This window comes from Acipenser ruthenus, chromosome 17 (genome assembly GCF_902713425.1).
Source record: "Acipenser ruthenus chromosome 17, fAciRut3.2 maternal haplotype, whole genome shotgun sequence".
Lineage (NCBI taxonomy): Eukaryota > Metazoa > Chordata > Actinopteri > Acipenseriformes > Acipenseridae > Acipenser > Acipenser ruthenus.
Genome location: NC_081205.1, coordinates 30,183,799 through 30,207,857, shown reverse-complemented (window position 1 = coordinate 30,207,857; position 24,059 = coordinate 30,183,799). Strand labels below are relative to the sequence as shown.

At 36.0% G+C, this 24,059-nt stretch overlaps 1 protein-coding gene across 1 annotated transcript in view; it reads left to right on the top strand.

Annotated features, from left to right (window-relative positions):
- Positions 1-24,059, top strand: part of LOC117422872 (serine/Arginine-related protein 53-like) — a 94,902-nt gene that overhangs the window by 22,399 nt on the left and 48,444 nt on the right. Inside the window, exon 5 of the mRNA XM_034038078.3 lies at positions 13,828-13,864. Within this exon, the coding sequence (XP_033893969.2) occupies positions 13,828-13,864 (37 nt within the window). The remainder of the gene's footprint in view (positions 1-13,827; positions 13,865-24,059) is intronic.

Here is a 24,059-nt window from a genome sequence, read left to right as displayed (position 1 = left end):
TCCCCCACCTGGGATTGAACCCATGACCCTCCGGTCAAGAGTCCAGAGCCCTAGCCACTACTCCACACTGCTGCCCTACATTATAATGTAGTATTATATTGTGTGCTGGATTTATACATGTGTTTTACAACATAGTCACACAAAAATAACATTTTGCATTTGTACTAGTAAAAACACTTCTGTAGAAAAAAGTACATTATGTGACTAACTTTTATAGCCACTTGCTGTGAAACATTGCGTATTATAACTTGTACTGTACAGTAGAAATTAAATGTAGCCTATGCAATGTCAACTGCAACAACGTTTGTTACATTCTTAAGCATAGACTGCTTAAATTCAGCACAACTTAAATTGTTCACTTAATCAAAATAAATAAATAAATAAATAAATGTTAAAAAAAAAAAAAAATCTGGTTACAAAATTCAGTCAAACTTGAATGTGTTACTTAACAAAAGACGGCACAGTAATTAATTTCTGCATCAATATGCCACCGAATACACACGCAACCAGTGCAGATAAGCAAGATAAACACACATCACGCAGTTTTTGCTCCTACCTTAAAACACATCTTTTCACCCTAGCCCATCCCACTGCATGCCCTAGCCCCTAACCCCCGGTCAGGACCCTGCCTGTTTGCCCAACCCTGCCCTAGCCTGTGTTCTCACTGTAGCAACACTATCTACTTCCTCACCCTTGCCCAAAAAACATACCTTCTTCCTTCAGCCATTTTCTCTTGATTGTACCGTTTAGTTTAAAAATTGTTAAGCGCCATGGCTAAAGGCGCTATATAAATATAAATAAATAAATAAATAAATTGCAAAAGGCCATTTTGAAGAACATTGTATAATAATAATAATGTGTGTGTGTGTGTGTGTGTGTGTGTATATATATATATATATATATATATATATATATATATATATATATATATATATATATATATATATATATACACACACACACACACACACACAACCTGGCAGTCTGCACTAACTAAGAGGACTTGTTTTGCTGTTTGGACTTGGAGGAGTGTTCTCAACATGGGTAGGCAAACACTCTAGAGTCTTAAATATTCAAAGAAGAGCAATGGCACTGGAGACAGTAATTTTCCCAGTGCTCGAAAGAGTAGTGTTTGGATTTTTTTTTTTTATATCTGAAGACAACAATAGGATAGCCGAGTTGTGTGCAGCAGAACAGAGTATGTGTATATGTATAGATAGATAGATACTTGGTTTTAGAGCTATATTCCACAACTCTCTTGGGGGGGGGGGGGGGGAGACATAAGAATTTCCATTTTAAATGATCTTGAATGGTTTCTAAACAGATGCGTTTCCCTTTTGTATTCCAAACATCTGCACACATGGCACTAGTCATGTTCCAACTGTACCTGCACATAATGAGCCGCATTGTCAGGTTTGTATTGTATCAGCATGTCTCCCAATGGTTTTCCGTGAATAGATGCAGCTTTGTTCTTTCTGATTTAAACCATTGCTATAGAGTTTATTTGCCCTACAGTATGGTGTTAACATGTACATTTGGAATAACTTTGGATAATACCTTCCTAATTGTTTTTGGTGTTTCTTACCAATATTGACCCTGATACTATTAAACGTTTACATTTTAGAATAAGATATGCTTCTTGAGACAGAATTTGCCAGCTACTAGACTATTGAAAATCAACATATTATAGAAGATCTGTTTATGCTCCTTGAGAATAAGGTGGCTGTATACAACAATTGCAAGAGCTAAAGCTTTTTTTTTGTTTCTGTCTGTAGATTTTTTTTTTAAGAATTTTCTGTGCCCTGCAAGTTTTATATTCTACTTCCCTTTGCTGGGTGCATTGCTTCTGTGCACTCTCTCGTTATAACTCCCATGAAGTGAGAATTATTCAAGTCATTAAAGCGACTGACTTATCGGGGGCTTGCTCTCGGGTTGCTCTCGGGTTGCTCTCGGGTGACAGTATATCTGTTCAGCCTGCAGCAGGAGGGCACCAGGCAAAAAGCATCAACCTGGTGTCAGAGCTTGATCCTTTACCTCCGCTGGTTGCAATTTTAAATACATAGTTGTTGTTTTTTAGTTTTAGAAATGTCTCTTTGCCTGACGAGCTTCGATTCTTCGAGGGACAATATATTATGGCAGGCAGTGTGGTCCAGTGGTTAAAGTCCAGGGCTTGTAACCAGAAGGTCACCGGTTCAAATCCCACCACTGCCATTGACTGACTCACTGTATGACACTGAGCAAGTCACTTAACCTCCTTGTGCTCCATCCTGCGGATGAGATGTTAAATCAGTGTCCTATTGTAAGTGACTGCATATAATGCACAGTGCACAGCCTACCTCTTTAAGGCGATTTTGATGGTGGTCCACTATGAAAGACACAATATAAAAATAAAGATATTATTATTATTATTATTATTATTATTATTATTATTGGCGTAATTTCCACTGTAGTTTTGACATGTTTATTTATTGTGTTTAGTGTCCCTCAGGGAAGCCTTGTTTTTCTAGCTGCCAGATTTGGATAGAAGTATACAACTTAAAATGAGTCTGCCTTTTGTTGTTTGCAATGATGTTGATTCATTTTTATCAAATATGTGTTATACACCCCAAAGTGGATATGGCACCTTTTATACAGCCTCTTTGTGCACATTGTGTCTTGCGGCTGGACTGGATCATGCTAATCTGGTAAGAGGTACCCAAAGAGAGTGATAGGGAGCTGTGACAATCCACTTAGTGTGAGCTGTAATCGCTTTACCGATTAGAAGTAGTTAAAGTGGCATTCAGACACCCTGCAGGCACTGTGCAGCTGAGAAGACTGTCATATATATTTATTTTTTATTTTTGTATGTATTGCACCTTCAGATTCACACTGCCATTCCCCATACAGTATGTGCTGTAGATTATCTGGCAATACCCAGACATAGTCCAAAGTATCATCAGTAAAATACTCTACATTGCTGACACCATAACACACAAAAACAAAATGCTTTTAAATCCCATAAAGTGTTATTAGCATATTTAAAAACAAAATACCTTAGAGCCATTGTATTAAATTAAATTGTTTGCTTAGTTTTGTAATTTTTTTCAAGGCGCTAATGACACTAAATTACTCTGTGTATTTTTATCTTTACATTTTCTTTAGAAATGAATTTATTTTGACAGCAGACAGGCTCACATTGAGAGATGGATTCACATTTTCTCTCTCTCTCTCTCTCTCTCACACACACACACATTTGCTTAGCACTAAGCCTTTCAACGTTGTAGAGCGGTTTAGTGTTCAAGGAACGATAACTCCACTCATCACGGCAAACCTGTAAACTGCACTTGGGTATGCCCATAGATAACTTTTTATTATCAATTTTGCACAACGAGATACTGCAACTATTTCATTTCCTTAAGTTATTTAAGGTTATCTTCCTCTACAGTTAATTAGTGCTGAAAATATCCCAAGAATTGTTGTTTTAAAATAAGAAAAGGGCTTGGCTAAATGAGAAAAATGGGCAAGAGAGCTTTTGTTAACACTGGTGATTGAATTGTCTTTATTTCATAAAACATGGTACATGAAATGTACTGAAAGTCACATCTTTGGAACTTATTCAATTTCATTCCTTATGTAGAATTGTAGTTCCTTGCCAGCGTTTAATTCATTACATTTGACATACTGTATACAGCTTTTTCTGCATAATATGTAGTGTGTTCAGTAATGCTGCAATATTGTAAGCAGTTACTATTGACTGCTTGACAACCCCAGAGTTCAAATAATATATTACAAAATGTACCTCCCCCTCAAAAAAAAAATATATGTCAAATCTGTTTATTTCTTGTTTTTAAGAAGATATTTGCAGTATTACGAATCATTGTAAAATGTTGTATATGACTTGTTTTAATTGTATAGATAAAATATTGACAAGATCAAAACACACTTCCTTTATTAATAAATAAATAAAAAACGTAAAAGAAAATACGCACTGCATAAAAAAACATTTTATATATTTGTCTTAAGTTTGACATCTTTGCAGTGAGTCTGTCCACGTAATACTAATACAGTATTTATAAACAGACTATAAAGAAATAACACCAAGAATATTGTATCTGTCAATATGAAATATAGATGGAGAAATAAGTGTTCTAAGCATTATTTTCCTGCCTGATTTACTTGACTAGTCAGGAGAAGCTCTAATTCAGTACATCAAAACATGCTACATACAGCCTGTGTGTGTCAGTTTTTATTTTGTGACAGTTGCATCCAAGTCATATCGAGTTACTCGTTCATTAGAGGGTTTCACATTTCATCTTCGAAAGACTGGGGAGCAGTAAAGATATTCTGACAACTCTGCAAACTTCAAAAGTCCAGCCATTCTTGGTGCCAGAGTCTGCATAACAAGCATTCATGTCAGAAGCTCACTTGCACTGCTTTAACACTGGAGCCTGCTTGAGAGAACAAGAACGCGTACACAATAAGGAACAAAGAAATAAAATAAAAAATAGTAAAGGAGAAAGAAACTAGACTCACCGAGTCTAAAATACAGTTGGAAGACATTTTTTACCCTTAGGCTAAACTGTCAGTTGTGCTTACCTTACAAAAACCTGCAGCTCCCAGCTTTACAACACTTTATTTCTCTCTCCAACACATGTACACAGTAGACTGCTTGAAAACACTGTTTGGTTATTGTTATTTTATTTTTTTTACCATTAAACACTGTGTATTGATTAGCAGGCAGGCTTAAACAACCATGGCACAATTTCTCTTCGTTTTGTGAATGTTTATCACCAGCTAGCAGAGGAGCAGATAAATCAATTGTGGCAGAATAAATATATATATATATATATATATATATATATATATATATATATATATATAGTGTGTTTTTTTAATACACAATAGATTACGCATAGGTTAAAACCTACCAACTTGAATAATTTGTAGACTTTGCCTCTGTGTGGATTGCCATCACTTTTAATTGACCATCGAAAGCAAATCACAGAAATGCACAAGAGATGATACTCTTGGTTAGATATTCATTATTCACAATAAAACACTCCATGTAATTTATTATTTAAAAGTGGTAAGTTTGCTATGTCCGCATCTCCTTTAACATATTACAGAATGTGTACAGGTTTTTGTTTTTTTCTATAAATTGACAGTTTTGTTTGCATCGTTGCCTGTGGTCTCTATTGATTAGCAGGTTAAATGAATCTAACAATAGTTTGGCTTGTTAGGTGTCAAGATGGATATTATTAGAGGCTGGAGAAAGCAGACTAAACCTGTCCCCCACCCTCCCTGTTTTTTTGTTATTCTGTTCAAGTATAACGTAGCTAATCAGCTTCAATTTTTTTTTTACATTTTACCTTGAATTTGCATCCGTATAACCCTGTTGTTTCTTAACAGCCCTCATTTGCCTACTGCTTTGGGCTGTTTTTTTTCGCAGTGATCGTCAATGAAAACTGCGACTAGTATCGTAAAAGTGTAGATGATATGAATAACAATTGTTCAGAGATCTAACCCTCTATTTCCCCGGATAACTGGCAGACTGCAGAGTCTGAATAAGTGGCAAATAGCCTTTGTCACCACTTATCCGGGCTATACACTTGTAAGGGAGAGCAGGGATAATCACCTAAATCTAATTAGGGGTTAAAGAAGGCCATGACTGTGATCTGGCGGTCAGACACCTTACTGTATAAATCCTGTTTGCATCAGAAAAATAAGGTTGTCATATTGATTATGCAAATGAGCAGCTAATGGCCGTGGCTTATCCCCTCTGCAGCTGAAGAGGTCCGAGGCAGCAGCTTTTCCTAAAGAAGGGATACGCTTGCAGCATGCCGTATGTTTTCTCTTTTTTTGTTAAATTAGAGGGTTTTAAAGAGAGGTTGTGAAAGAGTTTGCTTATTAAGGAGATTAGAGAGCCATGGGTTAGCTGGGCATGTGCACCTTTGTTAGGGCTAAAAAGCTTCATTAACTTTTTTTGCTTTGGAGATCACTGTTGTCCTTTAATTAAAAAAAAAAAAAATCAATACTAATTCCATCCCTAAATCTCCTCAATGCATCTTGTCTTAATAAAATAATAAAAATAAAATGTTGCCGCTTCTTATAGGAACCGTATTTGATTATGTTGACCAAGTTTGGCTATTATAAAACTTTGTGTAGTCAAGTAATAATATTAATAATAAAAAAGGTCAATAATTATTAAATAATAGTGGGGAGAAAATGTGTTGTTTCATGGAAACAAACTTTTCAGCAATGGTTTCTAAAAGAGGAAGGGTGGGTGTTGCTCATGTGAGATTTCTTTTATTGCTATATACTGAAACAAATTGACACGTTTTCAGATCAACCTAGATGCTAGTAAATGATCTGTCACGGAGGAACTCATTCTCATGCAACGAGCGAGGATCGGCAGACTTCGGTGCATTGTGTGTCTGCATGGGGTAATTCAGGGAGGTTTTTTATGCAGGCGGCAATGCATTTATGTCCTTTTCTTAAATCTGTACTACGAGAAGACTGATTAGGGTTATTTTTTTATTTAATTTAGTAAGAATTTCGTTTGACTTATTTGCATTATAAACCTTGTACATTTTAAGGAACAACAAAGCATTCTAAAAATGTTTTTGTTTAAAACGCAAGTCTCGGCTGTTTAAATGGGGTGCATTAGTAAACTACGTTTTGATTCGGTGTATATGGAAAAATAAGCTGCAATCATTCAAATGAACTGTTTGAAATAGTTTTTTCAGGAACAGAAAACAAAAGTACATTGTAGCCCACGGCCTTCCACTGTGTGTTGTCACACATTCCAGATAGAGATCTGTACTATTAGTAAAATATTAATATATAATGTATAGTGTGTGTACAGTATGTGTATACATAAAACTCTTAACCGTATCTCAATCATTAATGTGAATGTATTACTTTAATTGCAAAACTGAAATGTTTTGAATTTTGTCCAAAAACCGGTCCTATTTCAGAAGAAAAGTTTATTTATGTATTAATTTTGTTACTTATATATGTGAAGTTTACTTGTAGAACTCAGAAATTGTTTTTTATTAGAAAAAAAAATTATACTGCATAGTGTGGAACCGTGTTTGAACAATAAGTCATAGGACCATAATTAAAGCAGTTAAAACAAACTGACAGATGACAGTAAACACCCTAATGACGAAGTTTACTGTTCTACTGTTTGTGTGTACTCCATTATTTATGACTGTTTGGATGGAAAATTCTAACAATGGTCTGAGCTAGTGAATGAGTAGAATACTCACTGATGACTAAAACCTCATAAGTTACTGTAGTTGAAGTAATCAGCCAGAGGCTTTTCAAAAGCAAACCATGGGCCTGGAGGACTTAAAGAGAATGGACACAGATGTAGCCTGAATGTCTCATCCTGCCCAAAAGCAAGTGCCGGCAGATAAATGCTCATAAAGGGATAGAGATTTCATTTTCTTTTTTTTGCGAACCCTAAGGATTTTTTCGCCACAACTTTTTTTGTGAGTCTTGGAAATGAAAAGCATTCATCCAGTGCCCCAAAGAGCGGATCCATTGAATGGGATAATGGTGTAATGTACCATTGAAGGGAGGATTGAAAGTGATTATCTTGTTAACTCCTGACAGCTACTGCCAGCTTGAAGTAGAAACGATGGACTTGATTTGCAAATGAATTAGAGCTTTTTTTTTTTTCATTTTGTGCCAAGATCATCTTTTTATATTCTGATATGACAGATGCTATGTTCCAAGCTTTTGTTCCTCATCAGTTTTCCACTAGCAATAAAAAACCAAAGATTTTGATAGTGATTTTAATATTGGAATCCCCTCTGCTTGGGGTTTATCCTTTTGTGTACAAGTGTTTCAATCTTGGGATTCTGAAAAAAAAAAAAAAGAAAAGTGTTTGGGGTGCTATTGTTCCCTTTCAGACATTAGGTTTTGATTATTTTAAGTCATAATTGGGCAGATGAAAAGGAGCAAGGCTTTTAGGGAAATGGGAGCTTGATTGCTCATCTTTGTTATTCACCTTTTAAAAGAAGTCAATTTTCTGTAAAATGTAACTTCCAAATTAAATTTCCTTAGCTATTGAAACTCCTCTTTTAGAATGAAATCTTAATATATTTTACATAAGCTGTCCAGAAATGTAGTGTGAAGCTGGACTTGTCTATCTGTGTGGTGCTGTTGTTAAGTATTCTGCATTCGTGCCGACCCAGATGGTGTGTTGTTAGGTATGATAATTGTTGTACACTCTAAGTTCCTCATTAACCTTTAACCTCTTTTACCAGTTTCATTTTTTTTCTGCATGTATGGGTGGGGTAGTACATTTATCAATGCTGATAAGATCTGATTCAACAGTAGTTCAGCGTTTTCTCAATGCGTAATTATTTTCAAAAAACCTGCTTTTAATCAGTCACTCCAACTTTAAAAACATACTTTCAGCATCCTCATGTTGTGAAATCCACTATGTATAAATATGCATATTTACACTGTAAGGTCCTTCAATTGTGTTGTTTCTTAACCTACAGGGTCAGAGAATCCAATCCAAAAAAACCCTTTCCTAACTCATGGGTGCATGGATGAGGTGAAGGGAAATATGTTGTTTTGAAGATGTGATTTTTTTTTTTTTTTTGACTGAGGTCCAGGACATGAACGTACACTTGTTGAAGGAGAGTTACTATTCACATTACATCAAAAATCAGCTTTTTGTGCGTTTTATGCATCTTAGCATTTTTTTTGTGTGTTTTGTTTTCAGCAGTTAGATGCCACTGTAATTACTAACGTGATAATCCAATAGTATGCCAAATGGGCAAAGTAAGAGCTGGCTTATACCGACCATGCCAAATACAAATAAGTAGGTGATATGTTATGTCAAAAGAGCAATAAAACTCGGCTGTACCCTTTTAGCATAGACATTTGATTTGCTTTTCTGCTGAGGAGTTAAGACTTGTTCATAGCATTGACCCTGAATTGGACCTTCATATGATGTGCATCGTATCATGCTAGTCTTAAATAATTAAGCAGAACTTCCTTTGTCTATTTGCACTATTTATACGCTGTACTAAAATCAAAAACAGCTTCTGCTGAAACACTGGTAAAAGGTAGTGTTAATGCTCTATCGAGTCTTAAATCACAGCATTTTATTCCTTTTACTGGTGGCTGTTAACCTGCTACAGAAATAAATGGCTTTCCTATAGCTTTTCTTGGATTATCTTGAAAGCCTCATCCCATGTGTAAAAGCCAGTGCAATGAATTGAGGAAGAAAGGCATGCGTTTCTTCACCACCACATATAAGTATGGTTTACTTTTGTCTGTGATCTCCTGTGTAAAGCATTCAGTAAACTAAATGTTCATTTATACGCAAACAGTTGAACAGATATTCAAAAGAGAGGTACCCCGGTATACACGCAGGAATTTCAATTTACAGGCCGCTAAAATAGTCGCTACAGCGACTGCAATCACAGCTGTCTAAGCCTCAGATGATCAGGTTTACTGTGAAGGTAGCCCGGTAGGTGACTAGCCATTTAAATTTTCTTATTAGATAAGTGCTAGCTAACGTCAAACATTTCAAAAGCTGATGATCCGGGGACATTGCAGATACTAAATGCGTCGCTCAGTGATGTTTAATACCTTAGCGTTGCATTTTGTCAGGTGCCTAACAATAAATGAACGTTCAATGACATGGTTGAAGAAGCGTGAAGTTGCTTGAGCGATGTCTCTCTCATAGCACTAACATACTTACTGTTTGTGTGGCGGTATACTGGTTGTCTTCTTTGCACCAATGAGGTGTCTATTTTATTGATTTGGAAATGTTGTTGTTTTTATTATGACAGGGATGCCTGGCTAGTTTTCCCTGACAGTGTAAGGGGCAAGTATTCAATCTCAAATGTAAACAATAATGTCTTAATGTACAAGGTGCGAACCAAGTAATTCCAGTAAATATTTCTCTCTCTCTCTCTCTCTCTCTCTGTCTGTCTGTCTGTCTGTCTGTCTGTCTGTCTGTCTGTCTGTCTATCTATCTATCTATCTATTAATATTTACTGGAATTTTATATATATATATATATATATATATATATATATATATATATATATATATAGCTAGAATTTCAATATTCGGAGAGTTTCCCCCCAGAATATGCAACATACATATGTCTGTTTGTTTAAAATACGTTTCTGTTTTAAGCTAGCTTGTGCATATATTGCTTATCATGTTGAACAAAAAGCTGTTGAGTTTGTGCTTCCTTCCTAAGAATATTCATTACATAAAAGGGTTAAGTTGGGTGTCAGGGACTGAGGCATTCATACTGTAATGCATCGCTGATGAGCAGTGTGCTAATGGGCCTTCCTGTTGGGTGGAAATAAAATGACTGGCTTTGCATTTTAAGTCCTAGTTTCCTACATTGACTGACTAAAGATATTCATCTCAACCATGTCAAGTTGAGATGAATATCCCCCCCCCCAAAAAAAAATAAAATAAAATAAAATAAAACCTAATGCAATTATTTGAAACTTGACCACAAATGACAATTCATCTCATGCCCTGACTTTAATTAATTGTTTGCTACCTGGAATTCTAGCCACAGATTAAAGGAAGCTGTAGCAGAGAAATTTAGTAACTACGAACATAATAGTAGCCTTCAGAATTAGTCGATAATGATGTCAACATGGGACTGAGAGACTGGGGTTGGAGCCGAGCAGCTCCCTTGACATGAATGATATGCTAGACATTTCCAATTTGCCAATATTGACTGCAGCAAAAGCCATGCATTAAATGTAGCCCTTTTTAACACGTTGGTTTGTTTGGCCTCTTTTACTTAATTAAGTGGGAATAAATAATGCTTTGCTTTCAGAACAAAAGAAGCAACTTGTTTTCTTTTCTAATACACTGGCTTTGCTGTGCTCTGTTCTATTTTAATCCTTCTATCCCCAATAAAATATACAGTAGTATCTTTTAACCATGAAAATTGGTATTTTGCTTTCAGCTTCCAGTTTAATCTTTTGTGGGTCAATTATTTCAGTAAGGTTACTGCAGTGCTTTCCAGTGTTAAACAGAGTGCAGTGCAGCCCTAGGGTACAGTAAGTATTCTTTACTGGTGAATAGAAGGTTTCTAGGTACTTTTGTCTTCCCAGCAGAGATTCAAAAGCATATGTTGCTGGCTGTCAAATTGTGTGTTGTCTAATTTCTATGCAAATCTTTGTACTTTTTGTTTTAAGTTCCTGTGTGAAAAAAAAGCCACTGTGTTTATTTGTAAACAGAGGACACTCTAAATAGTCTGTGGTCAGTATGGGGTTGCAATAGACAGAGTAAGTGGTCCCGGAGTTGTTTATTTTTCATGAATATTTTCACTCATTTCTTAGATTCAATTTCCAAGCAATGTGCTTTTTGAAATACTAGTGGGCAGGTGTTGACAGCCTTCATAATAGGCACTAAACTAACCCCCCCCCCCCCCCACACACCCCCCCCACACACACACATTAGAGAGTGGACTTAGAGGAGCAGAGTGGGGAAGCATGCTTAAATGAAATGAGGGCCTTCTACCTGTACCAAAGAAAAACACAAATGCAGAACATCTTGCTAGCTACAGAACCACTATTACACGTACAATATAATTCTTTATTCCTCCTATAGAAATGCAACAAAGCTTTACTTTTCCTCTCTGAACTGTATGCTGCTGAATTAAAGGCAGTTGTAGTCAGTGGTTTATTTCTATCGGGACCTGGCTGAGATTGAAATTGACAGGTGCCAAGGGGGTTTATATAGGGCAGCCTCAGTCTCGTCTCTGTTCGTTTCATAATCTGTACTTTATGAATGCTCAACCAGTACATTTCCTGCTTGAGAGCTTCGTGTTACACCAATATTACTATCTGTGCTGCCTCAACTACAAATTGGATGAACAGCCCCTGACACTTTTTCAATATTATTACATTAAACCAAGTGGATTTTGATTGATAACCTAATATTCAGCTAATGCAAAACATCAATCATGGCAAGTATATTAATTATTTAATATTGCAGTCTAATTCAGAAATCGATGCTCTGCATGAGGGAAAGGAAAACTCCCAGCAGACCTGAAGGCAGAAGATGATAGAAAAAAGGACCTGCTGTACTCCGGTGTGCTTGTTCGATACAAATCTTTATTCATTTGCCAATAATCTCTTCCCATTTTCCACTTCAGTACCATTTTATCAGTTTTGAGACCCATAATTGAATTAGGCCTGCTTTTGGCACAAGGGGAGGGAGGGAGTTGTACAAATATTGATGAAGTAATGACAAGGATGGCACTAGAGACAGACCACAAAGCAGAGGCTGCCTTCATAGCCCATTAACTGGAGGCAGCCTGCAACACTTTATTTGGACATGATGTAAAATGTTTCCCACTAATTGTGGTTCATTAGGGAGATTACACTACACTGTCACTGTTGTAACAAATGTACAGCTCTCTAATTATTCTTCCAAGTCATGTATAATAAATGCTCTTGTTTGTTACACAAAATGTAATGTAATTAAAAGCTGCTGAAGTATTTAAGTGATTACATATACCCATTTGTATGAATAATAAGGGAATTACTAACTGATTTATTTTTATTATTGTGTGTATATATATATATATATATATATATATATATATATATATATATATATAAATCATTGAGTCTGGGGTTTCTAAAGCTTTAGTTCTCGCCAGATGTGCTACAAGTTGTTTGTGAGCAACTAGAAACTTCTCTTAATTTAAAATGAACTGTGAACTAATCTGGTATATGCACATGCATTAATTTATGATTTGTACTGTAATATTGCATACAGGATCATCAAGCTATGTTGATATTTCACAGACACATAACTGCTATAACTATAATGGGAATATTTGCCCCTGTAATAATTTTCAAATGTGCCAAAAATGCATCATTTATTTATTGCAAATGTGTCGCTTTAATCTGCCTGTTTATTTTCCCTATTTCCCTTCTGTACTTTTTGGTTTGATTTCACATTTAGACTTCTGCTGCTTGTGGTTTATAATATCTGGTCAGCACTTTAATATAATCCTCCTTTACAGTACAGTTATAATTAACCTGACTCTATCAGTATATTTTTCTATTTATTCACAACCCATTCTATTTTAACAACCTTTAACAAATTAACTGTGTTCAGTGTTTTTTTTATTTATTTATTTATTTTTTAATGATTTCATAACCTGAATTTGGTATGCAACAGAAAATGCAATTTCCTGTTTTACACTAATATGATCATTAACATAGTTGTGAAGCTGCACACTGCGAACAATTTGGAATTTCTTGTATAATTACAATCAGCTTGTGAGTCAAGTGGCCATTGACCTATAATTCCGTGGTTACACCTAAGTCATGAGATGCACACCACAATAAGTGACGTCGTTTTCCAGTCCCTGGCACTACAACAGGGGCAAAAAAATGGTGCTGTAGACCGAAGCAAGTTCCCATCTCCATTGAAGCCAGTTTAGAGTGGGAACCTGGTGATAAACTGGATAAGTCCGATCAGCAAGTGACCTTATACTGTTGAGGCACAGATGAACGCATTCAAGAGTTGAGCGACCATATTTGCTTCATATTAAACACAAAAAGGGGTTCAGACTTTTAATATTGGCACCAACTATTTATTCTGATACGAGGTAGAACAATAATTGGCAGCTACAACTGCTGTCGGATGAAAAAAAAAATACTTTTTTAAGATTGATAGTGGCCCAAAAAATGCAATTTTTACAGAAATAGAACAAAACATTACCAATCACAAAACGGAGCAGGTTGAGAATGCTTTTTTATTTTTAGACGTTTGCCAGCAGGGTTTTATTTACAGTTTAGGAAATGTGTTCTTCTGTTACAGGGACGCTGGACACATCAAAGCAGCATTAGAACATCTGGTAAGTTCTCGTTTCAGGATTTGTATCATCTTTCATATCTGCATCCTAAATTAACATGTTGGAATGAGCTTTGAATACCTTCAGCTGAGAAAGCCAGCCATTTCCCAGGAGGTCAGCCTTACTTTTATTTTGTAAAGGCGCTTGCACTTTCATTTATCTCGTTGTTTCCAGGGAATTTAAATTCTTGTTTTAAATGACTTTTTGATGTAGAGATGAAATAAAAGGGACAGTCATTCTCCCACTGATGATACATTAACAACAAAAACATTTTGTTTTTCAAAGGGTAATCTGACTGATGTATGTCTTAGCAATACAAAGTCCATGTCTAGGTTTATGGAGAGTAAAGTTTAGGATGTTTATGGTGCATGAATAATGTAGGGATTTAACATGCCATGTGCCCTGAAGCGCAATGAAATGGATACTTCGGGGATCCTAGATTATGCTTTTCCAATGGAAATGCTAATGTTTGTTTAAATAACCACAGTGGTAATACAGAAGAACAAAAGAGAAGGATGCCCATCCATTAGCGCCAGACCCTTTCAGGTGAAAGCCATCATTGGCAAGAACCATGGATTTCAGTTCAGTTGGATTTCTGTACATTTCAGTTTTGTGCTATGGATATAATGTAGTTCACACAGGAATGACATGCAGCGAAGTAGGGATTTTATTTGAGAAAATGTAAAACTACTTGTGTACAGATTAATTATTTATTGGGGTCATGATGAGGGTCTTGCCGTTAATGACTTGAAGTCCTCTCTTCCATAGTTCCACATTTTGGCTCAGTATTATAAAGCAATTATCTTACAGAAACAAAACAAGTGTTTTTAGTTCTATTTTAAATTCCTCCTAATTTCAATATAGAGTACTGGAAGCAGAGATACTGTACAAGTGTACCACTTCATTTGATTTGCTTCCAATTCTCTGTTTCTGCTTTGGTCAAAGGTTTGGTCAACTGACCTGTTGTGTGCTTTTTATCTTGTGGTGGATGTTTCTTTTTATAAACAGCTTAGAGTGTTGTGGCAGAAAATACTGGCTTTACATGATTAAAGTAAAAACTATAGTCTGAAAACAAATAATGGAGAATGTTACAAGATAATGAGAAGTTGAAAATTAATTAAACAAATTAGCAGTTTAATTTAAACAAATGTAACCTGTATAGTAGTTTCTAAACAGGACACTATTATAAGGTGCACACTGTGTAATTCAGTATGTCACTTAACAAGCTGAGGAATCTCAGGCCTTGGGAGAGGGTTGAGTGACTGTATGTCCTTCAGTTGAGTATATTCTGTTGGCAGCACTTTGTCTGTGAGCTTTCACAAACAATGGAGCCAGCTGGGGTTCTTATGGCTACAGTGGTCCAATTTGTAGCCTGAAGTAGCCTTCACTACAGTATAGCATTTCAGTGCTGTGACCTTTCTGTCCTTGCGGTCAAGTGACATAGTCTGACCACTTACAGTGTTGAAGAGTGACCTGTCAATAATAGCTTGTTTAGTCCATCAGTGGCTTGTCAGGATATAGTTGTTGCTTGCCAGCAATGCAGGCACTCCCATTGTTGCTACATGTTAATCAATAACCACCAACAGGTGCTGACGAAAGCTGGTTCCGGGCAGACAGGCTAACATGCTTTTAGAGTTGAGCCCAACTGTGTCGGCATTACCGCCATATATATGAAAACCTGGGCTGACAATTTCAGGAGGCATTAAGGTTGATTATTTTGTAGTTTTAGGAATGGGAGTTTTGGAGATTCTTTCAATGTAAGAAAGTGGTAAAGCAGGGTTAAAGCAGAATTGATGTTGTCTGACAGCTTTAAACATTTTTGTTTAGTTAAACAAATTGGCAGGCTTTCTATTGAAATTCAATTTGAGTTCAACAGTGCAGTGCTTAGATAAACCTAATTGGTTCAATGACCTAATTACAGTATTACCTTCCTTAGATAGACCACGTGATCCCATTTGTAATGTAAATGTATTCCCTCCCTCTGCATTTGCAGACTTTTTTTTGTTTTACTGTATATTTGTTCCATTGAATGTAAGATTTTAATTCACACATTTGACACTAATTTAATTACTGTTCTGATTTTTTTCAAGACACTCCACCTGAACCAGTCAACCTACTATTTTAAACTGTCCTCTTTTCCAGCAGAAACTCCCCTTTATTTGACTCCCCATGGTGTCATTGAGCAGTTTTAATAAAAGGGATTCTATAGTTCCAAGCATATGTTAAAACTTCCACAAATATATATATATATATATATATATATATATATATATATATATATATATATATATATATATATCAGCATCCGACTAAAAGTAATTGTAGATCATATTTGTAATAGTGATAATGGTAATATTAGAAATTCTTCTACAGTTAACATGATGCTACAGTTAGCTACATAAATTGCCCCTTTTTATATTTTGTGACTGCATGTTTAGTTGTACTTTATGTACTCTATCGTGCCCAAAAGCCTTTACCCAAGGATATGACACGGTGATATCCTTAGTCAAAATCTTTCACTGAGCTCTTCAACAATTGGCTGTCAATTAGGGTTATCCTGCTTTTCATTACTTGCTGATTGCTGTTTATAAACTGTTTCCTTAAAATGTAAGTAGTGTTTATGAGAAGGAAAATGCTAACAAGTGGTGGGGGAAAAATAAAGAAAGGAATAACATTTATTGGGATAAATATATACGGCAACACACACACCAGTAGAGCAAAGTTAGGATTTCTGATGTTTATTTGTGTCAAGTAACTGGAGTACGCAATCATAGCTTCCTCATTTGAATTTAAAGAAATGTTTTTTTAAAGAAATGTTCTTAATTTGACTGTGCATGTAAACATAAATATTCATTAATTACAAACCTCATTGATCATTTCAACCAGTTATGTTCAGAATCTTCAAACTTAAATGGTGACCTGCATTTCAAATAGCCCCATTTGATCCAGTCCAAAATATAATAAAAACACATAAAAAAAATCTTCATACACAAAACCAGTTGTTTGTTTTATAATAGCACAAATATTTTATGCAGCAGTCATTACCTGTAGATAATTGATCTTGTGTTTTAAGTGCTGGCAGCAGCCTGGCCTTCCAAAGCTTTACCAAGGTTGAGGTCCTGCACTACATTTTGAATGCGCCCAAGCTAGATGAGAGCAAGGTATACATGCCAATGAATGGGTCAGAATGAAAGCGAAATGAGTGGTGGATGTGTTTATGATGGATTGCCTCATTCCAGATTATCACTATGGAAGTTCAAAGGTAACCCTGCCACTGGTGACTCAACGTCTTTGTCTCGATTACTGTAGTTTTCTTTTTCCAGAAGGACAATCAAATACATGTATTGTTGCACTACTACTACGACGACTACTACTACTACTACGACTACTACTACTACTACTACTACTACTAATAAATAATAATAATAATAATAATAATAATAATAATAATAATAATTGCTTTGCTGAAACAGTGATTTGCTTTGTGGTGATCCAATTTTTTAAATACTTTTGTTTTATATTATATGAACATAATCAAGAACACATGAAAACCTTCAGTACTGTTGTTTTTTTTAATGTAATTTATTAAATGCACTATCCCCATGTTAACCAAATTGAAATGTTGGGAAACTGGCTGTCCATTTAGAAAATATAAATGTCATAATAAAATGGCGTCTAGGTACTGTATTAACAAACAAAAAAAAAACCTTGTCTTCTTACTTGTCTACTGTTTTGATTGCCCTTGATGTGTGGATTTGTCGACAGTATTTGTGCAAAAAGGGGACTGTATTATAAAAAGCTGCACAGGAGTGTGTGAAATGTCGAACCAAGTTCAGTCTATTGGTGATATGCAAACAAACAACCGCAATAAAAAAACAGCAAGCATAAATTGCCATTCTGCAGCTATTGACATGTCGGTGGTTTCTGAGTAATTTGATTGCGGACGATAAAAAGCTGACAAGATGTCCACAGCACCCCATTAGATAACCATGAGTTAATCTGCAAACAGATTTACATGCTTAGTACTCTAATGATTTCATCATATTTGCTGTAGAAGGCTGTGCTCCATTTTGATCTCTCTCCTCGTTAAATGATGTAGTAATTTGACTGACCTCTGACCAGGTGCATATCAAGTCATAATTGCATGTCATTCTGACAGGGAAATTACTTCAGTGAAACCAAAGTATTCATCCTGCTTCTCGAGTAAAAAAAAAAAAAAACTAACAAAAGAAATATTGCATTAATTTTCAAATGATGATATTACATTTAGCGTTGGGGCTTCATATATCAAAATCTGAAAACTACTCAGTTACTGTATACACTTAATCTTAATGGTATCTGTGGATGTCAAGGGCATGGAGGAAATTAAATCGGAAAGTGCAGATAGACCAAAGAAGATATTATCTCTTGATGATTGTAGTTTTGATAGGTATTTCAGTGAATTTCATTTTCGCAGAATGGTGGAAGATGAGTTAGCCACCAGATTTTCTCATTTTTCTTCTACATGATTTATGTGAGTTGAGTGTAAAACTTTTTATGGGAGCACAGTTACTGAAGATGAGAGGTAAATTAATGCACTAGGTTTCCATCTCGGCGCCATGCACAAATACCAGAGCGATGAGTGCCGAATAGTCCCATCATTATTCAGAGTTGTTTACATTCAAAATATGTAATGAAATCTGTTCGCAATAATGAAGGGAAAAAAGTTTGGGAAATTGTAAAAGTCGTGAAGTTTGAGAAATGATGCAACGCTCCTGAAATAACATTTAGGAGATATAAATTACATTATTATGCACCAACTCTGCCTTCTAGAGATATGAAGATAAACTGCTTCCGACGAGTAAAATGTTGTTAGCCCTATCCTGAAATATGGCAGATTGTAAAAGATTTCCGATTCCATGTTGTGATTATATAGAAATATACAACATTATTTTTTATATAAGATAAAAATATAGAGGTTCTTGCTCAATGTTATACAGGATTTATTTTTTTAGATATTGCGCTGGAACTCCTGTTTCCCTGAACTTATATTTGTGGATATTAAAAATGGGATTATTGCATTTTCAGGCTTTGTTTTTGAGGTGTTGTAAATACAAAACTAAAGAAATAACCCTAGCTAATGTTGGATGTGTTTGTGGCTAGCTGATGAGTTTTCTTAAGGGACGGCTATATCTCTCTGTTTTTCTTGTTGATCTGCTCAACAAGAAATTATCTGTTGTACATTGCACACCTATTTTTTTTTCTCCCCCAAGACTAATTCAGTGTGTATATTTAAAAATCTGTTCAGGCCACTGTCTTGAACTAGAAAAAAAAAAAAAAAATGCCATTTGCCATCTTGGACTGGAAATGGGTAGGTCTTTGATGGACTAGACTGATACACTGCAACTTGTCATGGCACAAGGTGATAGGTTATACTTGAACTGAACTTTTGCTGACTGTAATAATGATGTACGTAGGCAGGCGGCGCTCTTTTTTTTATTCCCAGCGGAGTACAACACATGAAATTGAACAGTGAAATCAAAAAGTGGTTGTAGTTGCAGGAGATTGACCCTACTTTTAGATATTCTGGATTTTAAAAGAAGTAACAAGTTGTTGGAGGATAGGGGTTGTTCACGTCTCCTCTTAAACCAAATGAACCAACAAAAGCTGGGTTTTACTAACTTAAAAAATAAGAGTAAGGAGGAAACTCTTACTGGATGTATATCTTTGTTTCACTTACCCATGTAGAATTGAGTGTTTTAGTTTTTTAATAACAGTATAAAAAGCCCTAAAACATCCAATTCGTTCTCCCTTTTTTTGAAGTTTTTTTTTGAGTTGCTGTTTCTCTTAACATATCTTATTTGATTACCCGTAGGTCAAGTAATGTAACAACAAAACCGTTGATACCAGAAAGCCCCTAAAAAGTAGACGTCACAGTAAAAAATGTGTCATTTAAAAAAAAAAAAAAATCTTTTTGTTTTTAATATATTGTGATTTTCATAGATTTACCCATTAAAGCATATTTCCCTAATTAAATCCGCACTTGTTGCTTGATTTGTCAATATCTTTAGAGCTGTTGAGAGAATCCATTAACAGTTATTTATCTAACCCCTGAACCCTGCTTGCAGCTTCCTTTGCATGCTTGTTGTTTCTCTTTAATTGTCTTGATAGCGGTAAAGGGCTGGTTTTATAAATACATTGTTTATTGTGACATTTTGGCTACGGCTTTATTTGGGAGTAGCAGTATTGGAAAAGTATTAGAGATTCACAGAATTGTGTAGCACTTCTTTTTTGTTATATGATAAAATAAATTTCATATTTGTCCGATGTCAAAACCTCTGAGGATACTGTTAGTACAATATACTGTAACCTATCAGTGTGATTTCTCTGAGAGGCGGATTGTAAATGTGATCAATGTCAAGGGTGTTGGAGTTTTGTCTGATGCCCGCCACAGTTCGTCGTTTTTGATGGACACATTATAGGGCAGATATTGTTCCTATGCAGTTCACATCAGGATACCCAGCTGAAGCTTGAAGTTAGACCTGCCTCATGAGAGCACAATTAAAGGTTTATTGTGTATTAATGAATTACTGAAGTCGGTATCTATCTAAAATCACACATGGACATTAAACTTCTGATTATTGCCCCCCTTAGAAGCTCCTAATCAGGGAACTGATTAAACTGACAGAGTGATTTGCACACCTGAAGACAGACGCAGAACAAAAAGACCTGCGCTTTCAGGCAAATCAAAATGTAAAAGAAAAAAGAACATTAAAGGATGAAGGGCAGGTAACGATACAGAACAGCTATGCTTCAGATAGTTTGCCAGTACTCGTTTCTTCCCAAACATATTGCAGCAAGAGGGGTCGGGTTATCTGTTTACTTTTTTTCCTGATATATTTGGCAGTTTTTGAAAAGCAGCCCACAGCTTTATAATGTGTCGACATCATGTAACAGTGTTTAGCAAATTGATTTGCCTCACTTGGATGTCAGTGAATGGTTATGATGATGCTTTCTTAAAATCAAATGGCAGAGGGGCTCCCAAGTGGCACATCCAATAAAGGCCTTATAGGCTGGAGCTCGCAGGTTCAAATCCAGGCTATGTCATTGCCGACCTTGACCAGGGGTTCCTAGGGGGCGGCGCACAATTGGCCGAGCGCCACCCAGGTAGGGAGAGTTTAGGTCGGCAGGGAAATCCACGGTTCACTGCACACCAGCGACCCCTCTGGCTGATAGGGAGCCTGTAGTGAGAAGACTGTGGAGCCATTCAGATCTGTGTCGTCCTCCGGCACTATAGGTCTGGTGGCTTCGCTGTGGATCTGCAATGAGAAAAATGACGGATTGGCAGGAACACGAGTCGCCGGGTGGTTGCGACGGTGAACCGGGATAAAAATAATGATTGGGCATTCCAAATTGGGGAGAAAACCGGGGTAAAAACCATTGGCGACGACTACATTTAAACAAAAAAAAAAAAAAAAAAAATCAAATGGCAGTGGTTAACATATTTGTTTATTGTCAGAGATGTCAAGTTCAGCACGAGAGTAAATTAACATGTTTTATTTATACAAGCAGTGCCGTTAGTCAGGGTAGAAAAAAAGTTTTACAGCTGTTTTAGAACTATGCTTTACCTGCTAGACATCATCCTCCCTTCGTCAATGCTAAACATTACTATGAGGGGTGGATCCTTGGTTGTCAGTCCTTTCAAAATGACAGGCACTTGTTTGGGTAATGAATGCTCTGCGCATAACTGCCTGCAATAGTGGTAACAAAAAGTGGTGAAAAAACACATCATACACTTTGAATGTACTCGTACTTTGCAGGGTGCATTTTTCTTTCGCCTTTCTTTCTTGCTTCTCATTCTTAAGCAGCTGTCTGATAGATTGCCAGCATAATAAAATGAATAGCGTGCAACATTGGAAACTTTTTTTGAATTGTGTCGCATAATATTACAGAGAAAATTATACACCACCTCTACTTGCACACCCGACCCGTGATGGCTCGGTACGGTACGGGTACGGGTGGTTCTCCACTGGCTATTTGTTGAGCCAAGCGAGAACCAAACCGTGAAACTCCAGCCTCAGAAGACATCTGAATCTGGCTCCGAGCCGAGCCAGGCCAGGGGCGGGGTTAAGGATTTTCATCATTACGTTGCATCAGTCAGCACACTTTAGAAAGACAAACAACAGTACAGCAAAGTAAAGTACAGCCTTGGGACGCTGAAGAAGTGCAGGCTCTAGTTTATCTGTGGGCAGATAGAAGTGTTCAGGAAGAGTTGCAGTTGTGTGTCAGAAATTAGAAAGTTTTATGCCTGAATTTCTGATGATTTGAAGCAAATGGACATAAACCGCGGGTGCGGTACACTTAACTCACACACTCAAAAACACAAAATTGTAATACATTTCTCATCCTTGACCTTTATTATATTCATATATAATAAAATAAAAAAAATATACAGAAAATTAAATTTTAAACTTACTTAAATATAGTAAAACAAAATACAGATGTACCATACATACAACTGTGGAGCATATTTGTTTTAAACACCCAAACAAAAACAAAAAAAACTACAAAAAAGGAAAAAAAAAAAAAAAAAACTAAAACAGAATATCTTTGGCAAATCATATTTTTAAAACCTTCTTTTTTCCCGTTCAACAGAACTAATTGAACTTTGTTAAGTCGATATAATCAGTAAATGCCTAAATATATTTACAAAATAAAGCGATTACAAGATACAGCTGTACCGTTGGTCTATTAATTTTTGAACACCATTTGTTTGCACATCTTTTGGCAAACTGAGTTAATTAATAACAACTGTCTTTTGTTGTGTGTGAAGTCAGTAATACGACTTGGCTCTGCAGTGGAAAAACAACCCATCCTCTCCTTAACCGCATCGTGACGGCTCGGTTGTACAGTGGAAAAGAGGCTGATTCTCCTGCAGGGCTGTTATGGTGACAGGCATGTTACTGTATGTAGGCACCTGTACCAGTAACTTAGAATGTCACATTTATCACATTATGTTGAAACCTTTCGTAGACATTTGGGGTTAGTTTTTGCTATGCTATTCTGTGTGATGTGGTAGAGCATGATGTCCAGGTATGACCTACATACGTGGAATTATCACAGTTTCAACAAAAGGCTGAACAGACTTCCTCAAGACTTCTTTTTTTATTCCCATTCATATGAAGGTGTGTTGATTTAGATTTTAGTGCATATGGCTGATGAGGTACCATACAAAATGTTTTTTGCTTTATGCCACCAAAGGGAACCGAACCACCCTTTCAGTGTTGTTCAGTGACTGAGTTTAAGCGATGTTGGAAGTATAGAAGCTTTTTTTAATGTACAGTACTGATTTGGAGGAAGTTTCATTTGACAGAACTTGGTTGTCAATGTCAGCGTTTTCTTGGCAGACGTGCCATTCTCATAATTTGACATGTTTATTTGAGCCTTATTACGGTAATCATTTGTCATACTGTGAAACAAACACACAAGAGTTCATAATATTAATACCCCTTTTCATGTTTACAGAGAAAACACTTGCAAAAATATATATATACGCTGACACATGATTAAGGGAAAAATGCAAGTCATGCTAGCTGAGTTATTAAGATTTATAATAAACTATTACTTAAATGATTGCCACAAATTCATTAACTAGAGTTATTATAACCTGCCGAAATACACACTGTGTGTGTCTGTAAATATAGTGAGCTGTTAGAAAAAGAGAAGAAATCTGTGCCAAAGATGCTTAAAATATTTCTTCCTCCAAAACTAGGGTTTCTGTTTCAATACATTTTTTTTTTTTTTAATTTCCTGTGGATATTCTCTTGTTCCAGTGTTTTCAGACATAGCTTTGTCCAAGAAGTTCCTGCTCGGTGTTATTGAAGATAGATGTTGTGCACTGTACACATGTAATGTATGTTATGCATTTTCATCTAAAAAACTATTGTACTGCTAAAGAAAATACTTTGTATTAGGGAACTGTTAGTAAGAACCTGTAGCATGCTTTCTGGTAGATGAACCACCCGAAAACATTTGAACTGGCGTGATGATAATAATTTTAGCTAAAAAACAAACAAATCTCAGACAAAGGCTAGTGTAGTTTTTAAAGCTCTGATTTGTCTCAAGTGGAAGACATAGCTGAGTGACAGTTTTACATTACAGTTGGTCATTATATTTTCTTGCTGCCACTGAAAACTGACATTTTTATAAGGTGACAAGT